At 43.2% G+C, this 17,887-nt stretch overlaps 2 protein-coding genes across 9 annotated transcripts in view; both read left to right on the top strand.

The window, feature by feature from the left end:
* The first annotated feature begins 283 nt into the window (after window positions 1-283).
* Window positions 284-8,314, top strand: DDX52 (DExD-box helicase 52). Its single transcript, XM_074922667.1, has 15 exons — window positions 284-384; window positions 561-798; window positions 1,143-1,273; window positions 1,471-1,656; window positions 1,915-2,058; window positions 2,717-2,828; window positions 3,134-3,206; window positions 3,351-3,554; window positions 3,915-4,005; window positions 4,509-4,631; window positions 4,857-5,007; window positions 5,369-5,444; window positions 6,252-6,323; window positions 6,977-7,069; window positions 7,635-8,314. Exons 1-15 carry the CDS (start codon window positions 298-300, stop codon window positions 7,717-7,719), a joined length of 1,866 nt encoding a protein of 621 aa, XP_074778768.1. The 5' UTR covers window positions 284-297; the 3' UTR covers window positions 7,720-8,314.
* A 1,259-nt stretch (window positions 8,315-9,573) lies between these two features.
* Window positions 9,574-17,887, top strand: part of SYNRG (synergin gamma) — a 43,315-nt gene continuing 35,001 nt past the window's right edge. For 6 of the 8 annotated variants that reach the window (XM_074923282.1, XM_074923284.1, XM_074923285.1 and 3 more), the window contains exons 1-4: window positions 9,586-9,695; window positions 14,158-14,198; window positions 15,526-15,644; window positions 17,552-17,682. In XM_074923282.1, the coding sequence (XP_074779383.1) occupies window positions 9,586-9,695; window positions 14,158-14,198; window positions 15,526-15,644; window positions 17,552-17,682 (401 nt within the window). Of the gene's footprint in view, window positions 9,696-14,157; window positions 14,199-15,525; window positions 15,645-17,551; window positions 17,683-17,887 lie in introns of all 8 variants that reach the window. The other 2 variants (XM_074923283.1, XM_074923286.1) reach the window with 1 other exon arrangement.

Raw genomic sequence — 17,887 nt, forward strand, 5'->3', positions numbered from 1 at the left:
TGCCGGATTTGAGATTTGTGAGTCGTTTAGACCTCATGCAGATGATTAAACTTTTTTTTTTTTTAAAGAAAGAAACAGCTGGCCCGGACCCCCCCCAGGACTTAGGCCGGCCCTGCCTTGGGGCGGCTTCTCCCGGTGCCCCGGGCCTAGTGAGGCCTAAAGCCCGACGCCATGACAGCCCGCGGGGTGGTTGCTAGGCTACCGGGGCGGGCGCGCGCTCGGCCCCGCCTCCGCGCCCCGGAAGTCCTCGCTCCTTCCGGGGGGCGCCGCGGTGCGTGCTGGGAGGCGCGCGGCGCTATGGAGGCGCAGGAGCTGTTCCGGCGCTTGGGCGCCGGTGCTCGCTTTGATGTGCGGCGCTTCGGGCAAGATGCGCGAAGATTTGGGGTGCGGAGACACCGGGGAGAGGCTGGGACGGGCCTGGGCTCTGTCTCCTCCGCGATAAGGCCCCCTCGGGCCCCGTTCCGTCCGCGCGGCGGGTCCCTGCGGCCCTGTGGTGGCGGCCGGGGAGGCGCTGGCATCTGCCCGGGTCCGTCGCATCGTTTTCCTTCTTGCTCCCCCAGGTGCTAAAGGGGAGCGGCGGCATCTCGCCGGAGAGCCTTGACTTCTTCGGGCGCAAGGAGGAAGCGCCCCTGGGGTCTGCCGAGCAGGACTGGGGGCTCGCAGGGGCTGGAGAGGAGGTAAAGGGTGGAGAGCTGCAGAAGGAGCATGGCGCAGGGAAAAGCGACAGAGGGATGGCAGGAAAGAGAAAAAGAACGGCAGAAAGCAGTGAAGGGAAAAGAAAAAAGAAAAAGACACGAGGTATTTATATACACGCATGTGTTTCCTTGGCAGAATTCCCTGATGAGGTTCATGCTTCTTGTTCCAGTTTACTTTAAATCTGTGGGTACTGTGGCTCATTTTGCCAGAAAAAAAAAAAATAAAAAGGCTTCTGGGTTCCTTGGCTGACCAGTGTAAGAGCTGATAAAATAATTGGGTTTAATAATAATTCGGTGTTAAGGTATGGGGATGTGGTTGCCATCCTTCTGAAGTCTTTATTAACCTTAGTGAGACTGAGAGAAAAAAGATTTTGAGGTGTCTTTTTTAACTAATTAATCTTTGTCCAGATTTTACTAATGGAAATTTCAATTTTTTGAAACTTCCAGAAGCAGCATTGATGCCAGAATTGTCAGAAAGCAATGGAATAAAGTGGATGTCTTCTCTGGAAGCAAAATTTGAAGATGCGAAAGACAAAAAACCTACTGCAGAAAAACTTGAACGCTTGAGAAGAGAAAAGGTATGACCGTGGAATTCTAATGTAGCAACAGATTACTTAGTTTCTGTGCGTGCTTCATCTGAAAATTGAGGTTTATTTGTGGTAGCTTCTCTTGGGAGGAAAGTGACTGAATATGGGGAAAATAGCCAGAAGGGGAAGCCACACATGTTTAGCTTTATGCTGTGAAAAAAAGAAAGAGTTTGTCTTTTGCCTTTTAGATTAATCGCTTCAGAAATCAACACAGGATTAATGTTCAAGGAACAGATCTTCCTGACCCTATTGCCACGTTTGATCAACTTCAAAAGGAATACAAAGTCCACCCTAAAATCATGGAGAATATTCAAGCTGCTGGTTTCCAGGTCCCAACGCCCATCCAGATGCAGGCGATTCCCGTCATGCTTCATGTACGTTTCCTGGTACTGCATTTCATTACAGAGAGCGTGGGCGAATTTGGAGGGTGGCCTCTCTTTAGGGTCATGGCAGCGGTTAGTTGCACAGCTTCAGAGATATATCAGCTTCATCAGAGTTCAGATCTTAGCCACTGCATTATTATTATGTATTTTGGGTTAGTTTGTAGCATTAATCTTTATGAAGGTGACTTTTGTGGCTGGTTGTTTTTTTCTTCCAGTAAAGTATAACACCCTTCCTGTTTCTTCTTATAGGGTCGAGAACTTCTAGCTTCAGCTCCTACAGGGTCTGGAAAAACACTGGCATTTTGTATTCCTCTCTTAACTCATCTGAAACAACCGAGGAACAAAGGATTCAGAGCCCTGATCATATCACCTACCCGAGAACTTGCTAGCCAGGTGTGTGTTGAGGGGGAAGGGATTGTTGTCATATCGATGTACTTAGAAGTTTTCACTCTGAATTGGTAAAATAGCAGCTTAGTAAATATTTTTTCCATTTATTACCCTCAGATAAGAGAAACGTTTAAACTAGCTTTTTTTTCTGATAAGTCCTTTGTCTTCTGTGAAATAGCTACATATCCAGTATCTCAGTCTAATCTAAATGATTAGATTAGAGGTTCAGGGTTCTTTGATCGTATTTTAAAACTGCCCAATGCTTAGGTGCTCTTAATACCTACTTTTATATTTGAGATTACGGCAAGAGACTTATCTGAGACAAACACAGAATTTCAACAAATTACTTTATATTGAAGCTTTGTTACTGAGCTGAAATAAAAATTACAACTTGGGGCAGAGTTCCAATTTTATTCAAATGGGACACGGGGCTTATGGGAGCTACATCGTTAGAGCCAAAATATGGTAGTCAGGCTTGTGAGAACTTCCAGGTGTATAGTACATGTTAGGAAGCTTCGTTTTATTATGCTCAGAAAACTAGTCAGCTTTCTCTTAACACTGAAGTCAGGGTGATGTTTGAAGCTGGATCTTTAGGACTGTAGTTTTTCTGGTAAGAGCTAATCAGCTCGGTTTGAAAATTTAATCTTTGCTGCTGCCTTTTCAGACACATCGGGAGCTGGTGAAGTTGGCTGAGGGGACAGGCTTCAGAATACATATGATTCACAAGGCAGCTGAAGCTGCAAAGAAGTTTGGGCCCAAGTCTTCTAAGAAATTTGGTAACTGTTCTAACTGCTGAAGTGCTTCTAAAAATTTAAAAAATGTCACTGACCTTCCTCTTCTGGCCTCTGTGGTTTTGCAGAGATTGGTTAATACCACTCAAGATGTGCAATCTATTGCTCAACACTAAAAAAGTAGTTGGCATGGAAGAAATAGGAAGTGAGCCTGACAGTGGACTCTGTTAAATTGTACCTCTAGCAGCTGGGGTTGGAACTTGTGCTTCTCAGGGCCCTGTTAGTCTGGTTTATTTTGTGTCTTTTTAAATGTTTGGCCCTTTTTGTTTGTTTGTTTGTTCTTTCTACAGATATACTAGTTACTACTCCGAACAGACTCATCTATTTGCTGAAACAAGATCCTCCAGCGATAGACTTGACCAGGTACCAAGATTCTTTCTCAAATCTGGCTTTGGTACTAGTTTTGCCGCTGAAAAGCGGATGCGTGCTGATGGTGTGATGGTTTCTTAGAACTTTTGTCTTCTCCTCAAGTGACTCCTACTGAAAAGAAAGTCTCTCTGTTCCTAGTGTGGAGTGGCTGGTGGTGGATGAGTCAGACAAACTGTTTGAAGATGGGAAGTCGGGGTTCCGAGACCAGCTGGCCTCCATCTTCCTGGCGTGCACATCCCACGTGGTGAGAAGAGCCTTGTTCAGCGCAACCTTTGCGCATGATGTAGAGGAGTGGTGTAAACTCAACCTTGACAGTGTTGTTCTGGTGTCTGTTGGAGCAAGGTGGGTGTGCAGTTGTCCTCCGACTCTCATGGTTTCTTTCCTTTTCTGGTCAAATTATTTGTTTTCTTTGCGTCATCAAGCTGCTTGGTTTTATGTGTCCATTGTTAGTACTGCAGGCTGTTTGTCTCCAGAAAAAAATTGTGTAGGCATATAGATCTCTTTCACATGTTGGGACACGTGTTGTTTTCCTTTACCCATTACTTTATCATCAAGTAGCCATTAATCTTAGAAGCGGGTACGGGGGAAATAAGTTTGCTGTGCAATATTTCTCGTTCACCAGGTAATATTTTATGGGTTTTAGTGTTTATAAATAAATAAACTCTCAACACTATCACACTTATGTTGGATATCTGGTTTCAGAAACTCTGCGGCGGAGACGGTAGAACAGGAGCTGTTGTTTGTTGGATCTGAGACAGGAAAGCTAACGGCAATGAGAGAGCTTGTTAAAAAGGTATTTTGGAGAGATTATGTTCTGCTTACTACAGAACTGAGCCGTGTGTCAGACTTATCATTTCCTAAGGCAAAGACTTCTCTGTGACACATGTTAAAGTGTTGTCCAAATCTGTACAAGGGGAAGAATCAGCACACTACCTATAAAAACTGAGAGTGTTCCCCATTCTTGGTTGTATATTTGAGTCTTGCTTAAGAACGCTTTGTATTAATAGTCTGTTTGATTTTACTTGGCCATGTGAGGTGAGTTCTTTGCATTGGGTGGAAGAAAAATCTCTTTGTAGATTAAAATGATGCTTAAGTTAGGAACCATTCCGTCAAAGGCAGCGGAGCTGAACTTGCTTAGTTCCGACTCCCAAAGATTGAGCTGGTCAAAAAAAAAAAAGAAAGGTCCCCTGAGGTGTAAAATACAGGGACTGGTTAAGTCTCTTCAGTAGCTCAGTGTCTGCAACCAATAACAGTAGGAAAAGGACTTGAACCTTAGACAAGCTTATTCTTTTGCAGGGTTTTGCTCCTCCAGTCCTTGTTTTTGTACAGTCTATTGAGAGGGCTAAAGAGCTTTTCCATGAACTTATTTACGAAGGCATCAACGTGGATGTTATCCATGCAGACAAAACTCAGCAACAGGTAGGAGGACATAATTCCTTTCTAAGAAGCAATTTAGAAAGAAAGGTGAAATCAGGACTGTTGAAATGTAACTTAGGGTAAGTCTGGCAATAAATTGCTGCAGGTTTTTGTTTAGAGGTTTAGTTTTATTTGTTAACATCATGACAGCTTTCAGGAAACAAGTTCACCTCCTTTCTCAAATTGTTAATTCGGCTGTTTCCAAGGACCTTTCTTTCCTTTTCCTAGCGAGATAACGTGGTACACAGTTTCAGAGCTGGGAAGATCTGGGTGCTTATCTGCTCAGCCTTGCTAGCTCGCGGAATTGACTTCAAAGGAGTGAATATGGTCATCAATTATGACTTGCCAACGAGTGCAGTGGAGTACATCCACAGGATAGGTGAGTGATTGTTCCCGAATTATGTCCTTTTTCTCATTTCCTAGATCTTTAATGTAGATGCTCTTGTGCATGAGCGAAAATCCTGAAACCAAGCCTCCTCTGTTGCTTCTAGATCACTTGAGCCAGTTTGTCTGAGCTCAACTTTCAGTACAACTGCGTTACTTTTTGGTCAGTCTTCTATGAACCTTAAATATTTAGATGCTTCAGACATACCCGTGCTTTCATTCAATAGGAACAATCTTTGGGGATCGGCTGCTTGGTAGTATGTTTGGTATACTAACATGCCAGGAGGCTGGGGCTGTGAAGAGGAGTACGATAAAGGGAGATATTTAAAGTAAAAGCTGTACTTTGTGTTTGACAGGTCGTACGGGAAGAGCAGGCCACACGGGAAAAGCAGTCACTTTTTTTACAGAAGATGATAAACCTTTATTACGGAGGTAAATTGGAAACACGATACAGCAAAAATGTTTTTGGGGGGGATTTTTATAGTGTACTGCTGAACCATGTGGTTGTGTCTGGTACCACACACCTTGTAAGCACGGTATGGCCACGCTCTGGAAACCCCGTGCTGCTGTAAAAAAGCTCTTACAAAAAGAGAGAGAACTCTTGTTTTGAGTTCTGTGGAACTGCAGGGTGGTACCATGGTATGGGAAAGCCCGAGAACGTTTTCAGGTTTAACATTTTCACCAACGCAGCAAGAGAGACACGAGCTTACTTTCACTGCTTTCAGTCCTGTTGCTGGTAACGAGAACGTGATGGTTTACTTGGGAGTGCTTTTCAGTGAACCTGAACCTCGCTAAAGGGCAGGTTCAACAATCTTTACAACTACCTTTGTTCTGGTTTTCCTGAATCATTTGTTGTGTAGAAAGTATGACTGACTACCTCATGCTGGGCTTTAGGTTTTCTAATCCAGTTCTTTAACTTCCTTGTGTCCAAAATTCCGTGGTATGATTCTCGGTTTTGACTCACTGCTTATTCTTCATCTCCTTGAAGATGGTACTTGCCTAAAATTTCAATTTGTTTGAACTATCCGAACAGAGTCATTAGTTTCATTTAAGCCTCTCATGTCTTGTTTCTTCCTCACCTTACTTGAAACTGGCTTTTGCGTCTTTATTTCTTGCTTTAAAAAAAAACCCACAACAAGACAGGCAGTGGTTAGGGATTATCATTTTCCACAGAAGATGCTTATCTCTTCTCCAAGCAGTGGCTGCCAGAGTTAATCTCCTCCCTCCTCTCTTTTCCAGTATAGCCAGTGTTATTCAGCGAGCTGGCTGCCCTGTGCCAGACTACATAAAACACTTTCCCAAACTCCAAAGGTATGTTCCCTGGAATAGTTTACCAGTTTGTTTCTCATTTTCTAAAAGCCTGCACGAGTGGTGCTGGTGGTATAAGGGTTGCAAAAGATATAGTTGTTTCCAGTACAGTTGCAGTTGAGCTACAAAAGGAATGTTGGACAGAGTGGGGGTGGCAGGTTTTTACCCAGATAAAAATGGAAACCAAAAGAATTCTTGACTTACGGTTTTCCTGGAGATCACTGTTTTTCTGTATGTTCCCTGAAATCTGCTTTAGAGTTCTTAGGCCCATACTCATGAATTGGGCTTCTGACACATGGAAGAAAGTCCTTTACTCTGAGTTACCTTTAGAAAAATTGATGTATGCATATAGATAAATAGGGTTTTAATCAGTGCTTCTTCCCACAGTTTTTCATAACTTCTAATAGTTTCTAAAGCTAGAAACCCTTATATGTGTATATATATACAGATTAGACTTCTATGTTAAAATAAAGTTTGTTTGAATGTCTTGGAGATAACATAGCTGAACTAATCTTGGAGTAAACACTGAAAATATATTCGGACCCATAAATCCCTAGTGACCTGTAAAGTTTTTAATTATCAATTTTATTTACTTTGGATATTAATCTTTACCCTTTAAAGTAATTTAATTCTTCTTCACTAAATATCGTTCTCAGCAAACAAAAGAAGAAATTAATTAAGAAACCATTGGCAAGAGAATCCATTTGTACCACCCCTCAGTGCTTCTTAAAAAATGCCAGAAGAAAAATGTAAGTAGGTTTTTCTCAAGAGGAGGTAAGAGATGCTGTTTATCCAGAAAAGGCCCAGCAAGCTTTCTCCAAAGTAACCAATAACCTGTTTGGGTGGACCAGCCAGTCACGGTGGTGTTAGTAATGGTGAAGTTTCAGTGTCAGTTATCTGTCTGCTGGAAACTGGCTTAATGCCGTCAGTTTGCCTCACGTGGTGCCATGTATCAGGTGATAGCAAGCTGAGTTTAAACCACTGGCCTTAAAGCCAGCCTGCAGACTAGCTATCATTTGACAGAACCTAGTGGCTCCTCTTCTGGCAAAGGGCTGGCTTCCACTTTAACGCATGGAATATTAACACAAGAATCAGATCTTAAGTTGTAGTGGCTGGAGTTCACAGGAGACCAGTGTGTAGCAGTTTGTTATAGCAGAAGTCATAAAGAACACTTACCCACGCTTTGGAGTGGTGCTAGTAAAGGATATATATTCAGCAGCATTAATACAATAGAAAATAACTCCTGTCTGTGTCACTGCTGTATACTTCATCTATTATGTTCAGGTGTCTTGGTCTCCAATGTGTTTCTTGTAGGAAGACTACGAAGGAAAATATTAAGGGAAAAAAGGTTAAAGAAGATAAAAGTGGTGGTGAATTACAGACTGCTTCAAAAAGCTGAATTGCAACAGACTGCTGAGCCTGAGGCTGATGCCTGTGTCTGTACTGAAGAACAGAAGAACGAAGACAGCAGCAAAGGGGAAGGGAGAAAGATATTTCTTATATTTTCTTCTGGGTGAGGATGGATGTTTACATGCAAGAAAGTCTCTACTGAAATACCAATAGTGGATTCCTGGGTGCTTCTCATAGAAGCTGAAGCATGTGCTCTTGCAGTAAATGCCTCGTGTTTCTGAACAATAGTTCAAAAATAGCATCTATTTGTGTTACTGTCACACAGTTTTATATTTCTCTGTGGAAATAGTGTCAGTTCTGTGTTCAGTTCATCCCTAATAAATTTGCCAGACTTCCAGAAGATTCAGTGGTAGAAAACACACAAAGCTTACTGTTAGGCTTGATAAGTGGAGCTGTCAGACTTCCCTGGCCACTTTAAAAACCAAACCCAAACCACATCCACTTGTATTATATGTGAAAGTAAAGCCTTGCTTCTCCTTTTTTTCTTCTATTAATCATTTTGAAATAACGATTATGTTTACATACCTAAACTCTAGTAATTTTGTACTGTTTCTTATTTAAGCCTCAAAGCTGAATAAACAAGGTCATAAATGATTCTAGTAGTGAAACCTGCCTGTCTTTACAGCCCAAATCTGCAGGCATTATTCCTTAGCCTGCTCCACAGAAAGTCCGGACTCCACACACTTTCCACCTCCTCATCTTCTCAGTCCACTGTTGTGTCAGAATTCTGGTAGTGCAGGAACAGCTGCTGCTTTGCAACTATAATCCTGCTGTACAGGATTGTTTTCTTCCTTTGTCGTATTGAATCCAACTTGGAAATGGATGCCCGGTCTGTGTAACTCATTTACAGCAGGGCACTGTTAATGGCTCTGCCCGCCTGACAACTGTGGCGTTTTGTGAGAAACTGGTGAAGATTCTGCATCCTGTTTTGCTTATTCCTGAGTTAGAGGTGGTTTTGCTTTGGTTGCAGAATTGCATCTTATATTTGGGTTGTAGAGGAAAGAATGTTTTCATTTTGACATCTATGAACGAATTTTCCTGTATATTTTAGTAAAAATGAAGTTGTATATTCAGATAAATGCCAAGTTGCCTGCTGCAAGATACTGATGATCAGTACAATGTGGAATATGTTTAATAATTAAATTACTGATATTCACCTTTAGGTGCTTATTCTGGTAATGGTAGCAGGAGAGAAAACAACAGCCTTTGATCATGAGCAGCTTTGTGCAATTTAATTCTGCAGAAGAAGGTGCTACAGTTCCCTTTTTGAGAGACTTAGTTTCAAAGTGAGAGCTTAAATTTTGTGTAGCACTTTTTCTCAGGCTGGGTTTGATTTTAGTGTGATTTTTTTTTTTTTTTTCACTTATTGAGACGCTTAAACAGTGGCTTTTTTCAGGATTTACTCCCTTGGGAAGCGCCGACGGCCTCTCACGCTGTGCCACCCTCTTTGCCCAAGGGTAAGGACCAGCCCCAGGACTTCACGCTTTTGTATTTCAGCAAGCTTAGGCTGACCTGCACAACTGTGGGACCATCCCACCGCCCCTCAGCACGGTATTTCTGAGGTTTTTGGCTGGCAGGTTACTAATAGAGTATTTCCACGACCGCCCCCCAGCCCCGCGTCCCCTTCACCTTCGGGCGGAAGGGCGGCACTTTTTGGCGGCAAAGAGATTTTGAGGCGCCTGGAGTTGACTTTACCAACGCACCGCCTGGGTTTTAAAAGCGTTCTTGAGGAGAAGGCAGGGCCCCCTCCCCGGCCGCCGGGGGTGTGTTCCCGCCTGGGCGGGCCGCGCCTGGGCCCGGCCCCGGAAGCCGCCGCCGCTCAGCTGACAGCGGCTGCCGGGGCCGGAGCGGGAAGATGGCGCTGCGGCCGGGACCCGGCCCGGGGGGTGCCGGCGGGGCGGCGGGCGGCGGCGCGGCCGGGGCCGGCAGGTGGGTGATGGCGGAGCACGGCGCCGGGGGGGGGGGGTGTGTGTGTCGGGAGCGGGGCTGGGGAGCTGCGGCCCCCGGGGGTGAAGGGCGAGAGGCGGCTGTGGAGGGGGGGGAGGACGGGTGGGGTGTGGGGGCAGAGATGGCGGGCGATGAGGGGGCAGAGGTGAGGGGGAGACTCGTGGGGTGCGGGCTCGGGGTGCAGTGGGATGTGGGGGCAGAGGGGTCGAGGCCCAGGCGGGGTGTGGGGGTCCCAGGCAGGGTGTGGGGGACACAGCCTTTTTGCCGGGATGTATTTGCCTTTCGGGAGCCCATCTTATCCCCCAGCTCGTCTGGGCTTGGGCAGTTGTAGCCCACTTGCCATCAGGCTCCGCGGCCGCAATCTCAAATCTTGGGGTGGAAAAGGGTTTGGGGGTTTCGGCAGCCCTGTGCCGCTGGTGTCGGCAGCGATAAATGTTGGTTATCGCCATCGGGCAGGTTTGTGGCTGCTGCAGGACGGAGCCTCTGCTCGCCTGCTGCTGCTGCTGCGAGGGGATTTCTCATCCCCTCCGTCCCACAAAGGGCTGAGGAATGGTGTCAGGGAAAAGAAACAGCGGTGAAAGAGATGTGTGAGCGTGTCGTTGTGGTTTTGGGAAGGCTAGGAAGCTGTATTTCTCTACCTTTGAAGAATTAGTAATTTCTTTTTTTTTAAACGTAGGCTCTTGCGTGCTTATTTATCTGTTGTCCTACTTCTGGGAAGACTGGGTATATTTTGCTTTTGACAAATAAGTTTGTGGAGTCGTCTTGGATATCTGAGCCTGTGGTTTTGTCAGCGTTCCTGGGAACGGGAGGATGGGGGGGGTCTGTGCTGGGGTGACCTTCACTCACAGGACACAGGTCTGGGGTGTCCCTGTCAGCTCTCCGAGCTGGGTCGCTGCTCTGTGTTGGGGAAGAAGCATCCAAGGGGTCTGGAGCGCTTGGGAAGAGAAAAGAGAAGCGTATGTGACTGCCTGTGCGTGCTGGGGAAGGGATGGGACCCTGTCTTTGTGTTTCCCCGTGTATATAAATCCGAAACAGTTCTTGCAAGGGGCTGGATAAACCATCTAACCTCTTACATCAACGCTGCCTGTTCAGCAGTTTAATGGGAAAGTAATAAAAATGTTATCAGCAGACTATAGGTTTTGGAAAATAAAAGGATTTAAAAATCATTGTTTCCCTTTGTTCGTATTTTGGTATTCTTTGAGAACAAAGTCTGGAGGTAGAGAAAAAGCTCCATTCTCCGTGTCTGTGGGTCCTTTGCCTTGTTTCACCAATTGTGAATTTCTGCCATTCAAAAATACATGACAGTCTATGCTGTGTTGATAAGGTTGTACTGACTGGGAATTAAGAGGTTTAAAAATCCACTTGTAGATAGGAAAATGTGGGTAGTTTGGAGCTTTTACAGTGAAGCATGAATACAGAAAAGGAGTTGCTTTGCTCCACGCTCCTGCATTTTGACTGAAGCAGTTGGTTTGTTTATGGGTTTTTTTGAAGCTCCGTATTTAAAATACCTGATAGGAATTTTGTTTTATATTACTACTTTAAGAGTTATATTGTGGGGTAATAGCTTCGTTTTCCTTATTCTACTTTGTGCAGTGTATCACATATATTACACTTTCTTACTGTGTTATCCAAAGTAGTATGGCTAGTTACATGAACCTGGGTGGAAAAATGCTTCTGCTTTTGAGAACAACAGCAATGTCTGCAGGTGCATTTAAATCCACTGTGGAAATAAAAAGAAGCTATACTAAAATAGCATGTTTCATAGTCGTCATCAAATCTATATATTTTAAACATCTGGGGTCATAAAGGTTTCCATTGTCTGGAAAGTGTATTTGATCGTTTTAGAGATATGGTTGGCTGGCTGTAAGTGTTCTTTTAGCTCCCAAATAGTGTATTGGTCCTTACAGACAGCTTAATTTATCATGCTTGTCTTTTTTTTTAAAAAAAAACCCCAAACAACAGAGACTCTTCTGATTTTTTCTGTTTGTTTTTAATTCTCCTGTCAGTGGTGGTGGTGTGAGGTAATATGAATTAAAATGTTTTCTTTAAAAGTAAGTTACTTGTGACGTTGCTTCTATCGCTACCTAGTCATTAGTTCAGTGGTTTTCTGTAGAGGTTCAGTTAATCTCTAATGCCTGTGCCCTAGCTTTGCTTTCCCAGCGATGAGACTCAGCCACTTTAACTAGAAGCGTGTGGGCTTTTATTTTGCATCTCAGAAAAGCAGTTTAGAACTAAAGTTCCTGTTGCTTGAATAAAGAAGTTGACGGGGTTTATGTACGAGCGTGTGTGGCTGATGCTGGCAATTGCACGGCTAAATTTTGGAGTGAGGTCCATGATGAATCCGAGCCGCACGTACAGAGCGCTGTGCTGCAGGAGCTTGCTTTACTACTTTTAACTTACTCTTCTCCCAGTACCCTCTAATTAGCTGCAGAGTTGTGTTTTTTTTGTTGTTGTTGTTTTTTTTTTTTTTTCAACAGAGACTTATAAATAAATCAGAAGCTCTGTAGAAAGGAATAAATATTTAATAGTCTGGCCTTTATTTACTTCCAACAAGCAGTGGTACCTTGCTATGCTTGTTCAGTTTACGTTACATTTGCTGATTTGGAAGAATTCTCGTTGACTAGATTCGCCAACAAGAAGAGAGAACACAAAGCTACGAACACTTTTCCATACTTGTGAGCTTCTCAAAAATAACTTTTAATATCTCATCATTCTGACTAAACTAAGAATGGTGTATTTTTATTATGCCTAAAATTGCTGCACTTGCAGATCTGGCTCTACACGTCTCAACTTGCACACGTTTTGAGGGGGTATATTGCCGCGGAGGCACTCTGTACTGACAACTGTTTCCATAGGTGAAACTAAATGCAGGCAAAAATCCAGTTAATTCACTGGGTTTCAGCCCCTGAGTGGAGAAAACAGCTTTTCAGACCAACACCGGAGTACAGTCACGGGTCCCTCGTGGTTTTCAGTCAGCTCATTGTCTTCATGGTGTTAATATTTGTATGCTAAGGAGTGGACTAAAAATGACCGTACCGAACACCAGTCAGTTGACTAGACCTTGGCCACAGTGTGAGCTGTGTGGATCGAACCTGATCTGGAGAAGCCCAGCGCTCGTTTTGAGATGAGGTAGCGTGTGTCTGCACGGCGCTTCAGAGAGAGAAACCAAAAATTGTGGTGATTGAGGACAATAAGACCTGGTGGAAGGAGTAGATGTGTGTTATTGTGGAAGGTGAAATTAGCGCATAGTGGACAGGGTAAAAGAAGCAGCTTCGGTAGGAAGAAGATTCTGAGTTAGGGGATAAAATGAAGAGTAATACGGGTTGTCTTGGTGACCATGTAACCTGCTGTCTGTATAGTGGGTAGGTGCAACTTGCTCCTGGATAAATGCATAATTTAAATCCCTTATTTTATCTTGCTACTCATATTACACAGCTCTTTCATATTTATAAACCAGGTTGGCTTTCGGAACTTCCTGCAGGTTTTGAAAAACTGCCTGCAGTCATTTATGATCGCATTTTCTCCTTTACTCTTAGGCAGTTTCTTTTACATCCACCCTCTCAGGCTGAGGAATATTGAATATCTATAAGTGTGTTTCTCTTTCATGGCATTTTGATGTAATAGCTGCTTGGGACACTGAGTGAGGTTCTTGTTTGGTAAATTACTGCTGACGTGGGTTTTCTGAGAGTTGCTTGCAAATGAGATGTTTAAACTAGGTCCTTTTTTGCTGGTTGGCAGCACAGCACATGCTTCCGTTTGAAAGCAAGGGCTAGCAATTTCCATTATGATTCCAGCTGAAATTTTAACAGTTCTTCCTCCAGGTGCACTCGGCCCTTGATACTTGAATGACTATTTATTCCAAGGCACTATTTTTCTTGTGATTAGATGTAACTGAGAAAATAGAAACTCCATTATTTGGTAATACTTAGTGTTTCAAAGGGGGCAAAAACGCAGGAGTGATGGGGTTTCATGGATAGTTTATTTCTCTGCAGAAAACTGTTACTAAGCAGCTGAAAACTATTGTCTGGTGCAGTTAATGGTCTTGCTGAATCAGATACTTCCAACAGGAGATGCTTATTCATTCTGCGGAGCTCGGAGGCCTAGCCTACACTAACAAACTGACCTGTTACCAACCTGCGTAGGTGCCGAAACTCTCTTGTGGGTGATGTCGATGAGTCAAAGCCATTTTAGTGCTGCTGTGGAGGATAAGATCTATTTCTTCCTAGCTTTGCAGCCTGTGACAGTGCTGACGGTGCTGGTGGGACTCTCCAGTGCTTTGGGGGATCCCTGGGAGGGGGCGGCCTTTTCCCCATGGTGGGGCTGGGTTCTGTGAGACCTGCAGGAGCGGATGAAAGTGCTGACCAGGAGGTGGGAGGCTTTGGGGGAGTGGTGTTGATGTGCAAGTTGAGGTAGATTTTTCATTCATTTATATTTGCACTAAAATGATAGACTTTCATGGACTCTTTTTTTCCTCCTCCAGCTTCATGTTTCCTGTCGCTGGTGGTTTAGGCCCCCCTCAAGGTATGTATGAACTTAAAATTTTGAGCACAAAGTTCCTTTCTTTGTTTAGATGGATTAAACAACTTAAAATAGTGCTGCACTGATACTCAGAAGCGTGATTATTAATTGAACTCCATAGCTGTTTTTCTCCTTGAATTCAGTACTGGTAAGCTGACTCTTGCAACTCTATTTATAACACTTTTTATGCGTTGTGGAAGCAGTGTTACCAGAATGCTAGATTAAAGGTGTAGGAAAATTACGTCTCTGTTTTTAACCTGAATTTGCCTTTAAGATTTTTGTGTTATTTTGAGTGTGGTATTTAACCTCTTTATGCTTCATCTACCAGCTGTGTATACCCATATTGTGTGGGTGTTGCAAGACCTGGTAAATATTTACAAAGCACAGCAAGACCCTGGGACAAGAGTCACAACCTGTGTGGAAAGTATTAATACAATAGGAGAGCCTCAGCCTTAAATTACCTTTGTTCTCATTCCTGTTGCAGTGCTGTTTAATTAATGGAAAATACGGAGAGAACTTGTAGGGAAAGTGGAGAGTTTTCTTATAAAAAGTCTCGGGGACTAATTTATGGATTATTCCCGAGTGTGTTGCGTCCTTCCTGGAGCAGTTTCGTGTGTGATGTTCAGTTATGCACAGTTATCTCACGGTCTGCTGGTAACAAATGTAGTTGGTGTATTTCTCCCAAGGTAGCAAAATATGAGATACGAAAATACTAAAATGTAATCCACTTGGCTTTATTTAGTGTATTAATGCATTCCAACTTGATTTGTCCAATGTTGTTGAAGTTTAGCTTATACTGACAAATATTGTAACTATTCTAATATATGTAGTGGGTTAATTAACCTGCAGACAAATTATCCAGCGTGATCAGAGTATGAGGTTGCCTTGTGAAACGATGAGTTTATTTCCCAAGACTTGTCTTCAAAAGCTGCCGGTTTGTAAGTTTTTCCCTTTCAAGAGAAACGGACAATTATCAGCATCACTCAACCTGGTTAATTAGATCTTGTTAATTGGAAATGACCCTTTCAAAAATCAAACGGGAAGAAACCCACAGAGAATCCTTAGGATGGTGGGAGAATTCATCAGCTTAATTATTGGGAAAGCCCCATAACGTTTCTTTCCTTAGGCTGACCACTGTCTAAACTAAGGAAATTCTGTGGCTGCCTGCAGTGTAGCATGTTTTTTCATTTTTTTAAACAATCCAGCAAGACTGAGAGGTTTTTTCCTTTCCTTTGCTGCTTTAGGGTAAACAAACAAACAAAACCCAACAGGGGGGAAAAAAACCTTTAACACTAACTGGGAGCTTACCTTGTTTAATGTTTCCTTGTAGGGATGATTCCTATGCAACAGCAAGGATTTCCAATGGTTCCTGTCATGCAGTCCAATCTGCCAGGCATGATGGGAATGAATTACGGTTCTCAGATGCCTCCTGGACCCATGACCATGCAGGTGCGTGGCCGTGGAACGGGGACTGAAATGAGGTACCTTGGTGCTTGCCTGAAAGGTGACAGCTGGTGCCATAGTCCTCTCACAACCACGGTGGGGTAAGAGGGTGGAACTTGGCTAGGACCTGAAGCAAGTGTGGGTATTAGTCTGTAGTGGGACATCATGTTTTGTAGTATTCTCTTTGAAGATAGTTCTTATGATAAAGAATTCTCCGGGGTTTGTTGAGATCTGCATAGATAGAGTGGGGGAGTTTCACATACATTACTCACTGTTGTAGAATAGAGAGAAGTGAGGGTGTAGTGTACGGACAGCATCAGTAATATTTAAAGTAACTCGGACATTATAGCCCACACAAAGATGTCAGAATCTGAACTTTCATTTCATGATACATGTTGTGACAGCGCAGTGGGTTAAGAGAAGCACAGTCTCTGAACAGGAAAGGAAACAAAAGCACCAGCGAGATGTTGAAAGGCTACCAGGTGCCACCTACTCCAAAGTGTGGTTAGTAATAGTGTTGAATTGTTAAGTAACTATCCTTCAAAACTCCCACGAGATACCGCTTCTGTCTTTTTAATTTTGCTTCACGCTTTTTCTTCTTTTGCTTTGGTTTTATGTACTTACCATTAAGGTGGTGTATTGTGTAATATTTTAAAAGAGGCTTATATAAGCTGATAAGAAGTGGCTGTGTACACTACCTGATTGATTATGGCCAGTTCACTGAACTGTTCTATCCCTTTGTAGCTCAGATGCTGAACTTAATAGAATTAAGTATCCTGAGTGTAGGTGGCAATTCGTAAACTGTCTTTTAAATACCTCGTTCTAGGGAGCAGGGAGTCTTTTTAACGTGCTGTATTTTCTCACATGACCGGTTTTCCCATTTGCCCTACTTCCTGTGTTTCATTCTTATTCTTTTCTTGCTTAAAGTAACTTTGTCTTTAACTCTGCTGTTGCTAATTGAGGAATAAAAATGAAATATGAGTAGCTAATATTATGTTCTCTCTCTTGTAATCTTTTGTTTTCTATTTAGCACAATATGTGCTTATGTACAAATTTGCACTTTGCTGAAATTTAATGTTTCAGCATGGCTTTGTAGCCAAATTGCTGTGTGACAAATTGAATTTATTGTATCTTGCCATCTCCTTACACTCCCTTCTCTTTCCACCCCCACCTGGAATTTATTAGATTAATTTTATAAAATTTATAGTAGGAAGATGTTTTTATGCGAGACGGTCTAAAAATAATAAACAACTTTTGTTCTCTTCCTACGTGTTCTGATACCAAATACAAAATGAGTGGTAATAAAAGTAGGTTATTTTCTGGTCCCTTCTCTACTAGGTGAGCTTTGCTGCTGTAACCGTACCAGAATATATTTCTCAGCAAACGTTTCCAATACAGATGCAGTTTATTCAGACAAGTCTCCTCTTGGCTGTTGTATACTGTCTCCCTCCCTTGGACCTGCAGATAAGCTATGTTTGCAAAACGACTAGACCATGTTTTGGCAGCATCTGTTGTTGGTTAGGAGTGTGCACCTCCAGCAGGAAATTTAAAATTATTATGCAATCACTTAGAGTTGGAAACAAAAACCCCAAGAAAACCCAAAAGTGTGGTACCGAACCACGTGTAGCACTGTGGGATGCCTGTAACCTTCCTGCTCTTGGGGTAGGTTGAATGGATTTGGAGTCTTGATTTTTGCATTTGACTAGACCATCGGGTTTTCTGAAATCCTTTCAGAACTGTAGCTCCTAACTGAGAGGGAAGAGTGCCATCTACTGCTCATCCAACTAGTCTTAACGCTCTTAATTTTACGAGACCTACCTAGTTTGCAGTTTGGCAGGGTGTAATTACCAGTGGTTGGGCTTTTTCTGTGGAAAAAACCAAATCTTGACATTGTGTTCTTGCTTTTGTTCCAGGGTGGCATGCCCTTAGGGCCGATGCCAGCGACTGGAATGCCTTACATGGGACAGGCTTCTTTCTTGGGAATGCGCCCAGCAGCCCCGCAGTACACCCCTGACATGCAGAAGCAGTTTGCAGAGGAGCAGCAGTAAGTGATGCTTTACTGACTCTTCCGAAATTCTTTTTTTAAGGGGAAGATGTAGTCCGGAGGGGTGATTCACTCAGTAAAAATACTGACAGTTTCTCTAGAGAAGTAGTCTGTTTAGGGCTGTAGAATGTTGTTGAGATCATTCCATTGCATTTGAAGGCCATCTATGAAGTTAGGAGTGGCTGTCATACAGCTCTGAGAAGAA

The sequence above is a fragment of the Athene noctua genome, chromosome 19 (genome assembly GCF_965140245.1).
Source record: "Athene noctua chromosome 19, bAthNoc1.hap1.1, whole genome shotgun sequence".
Lineage (NCBI taxonomy): Eukaryota > Metazoa > Chordata > Aves > Strigiformes > Strigidae > Athene > Athene noctua.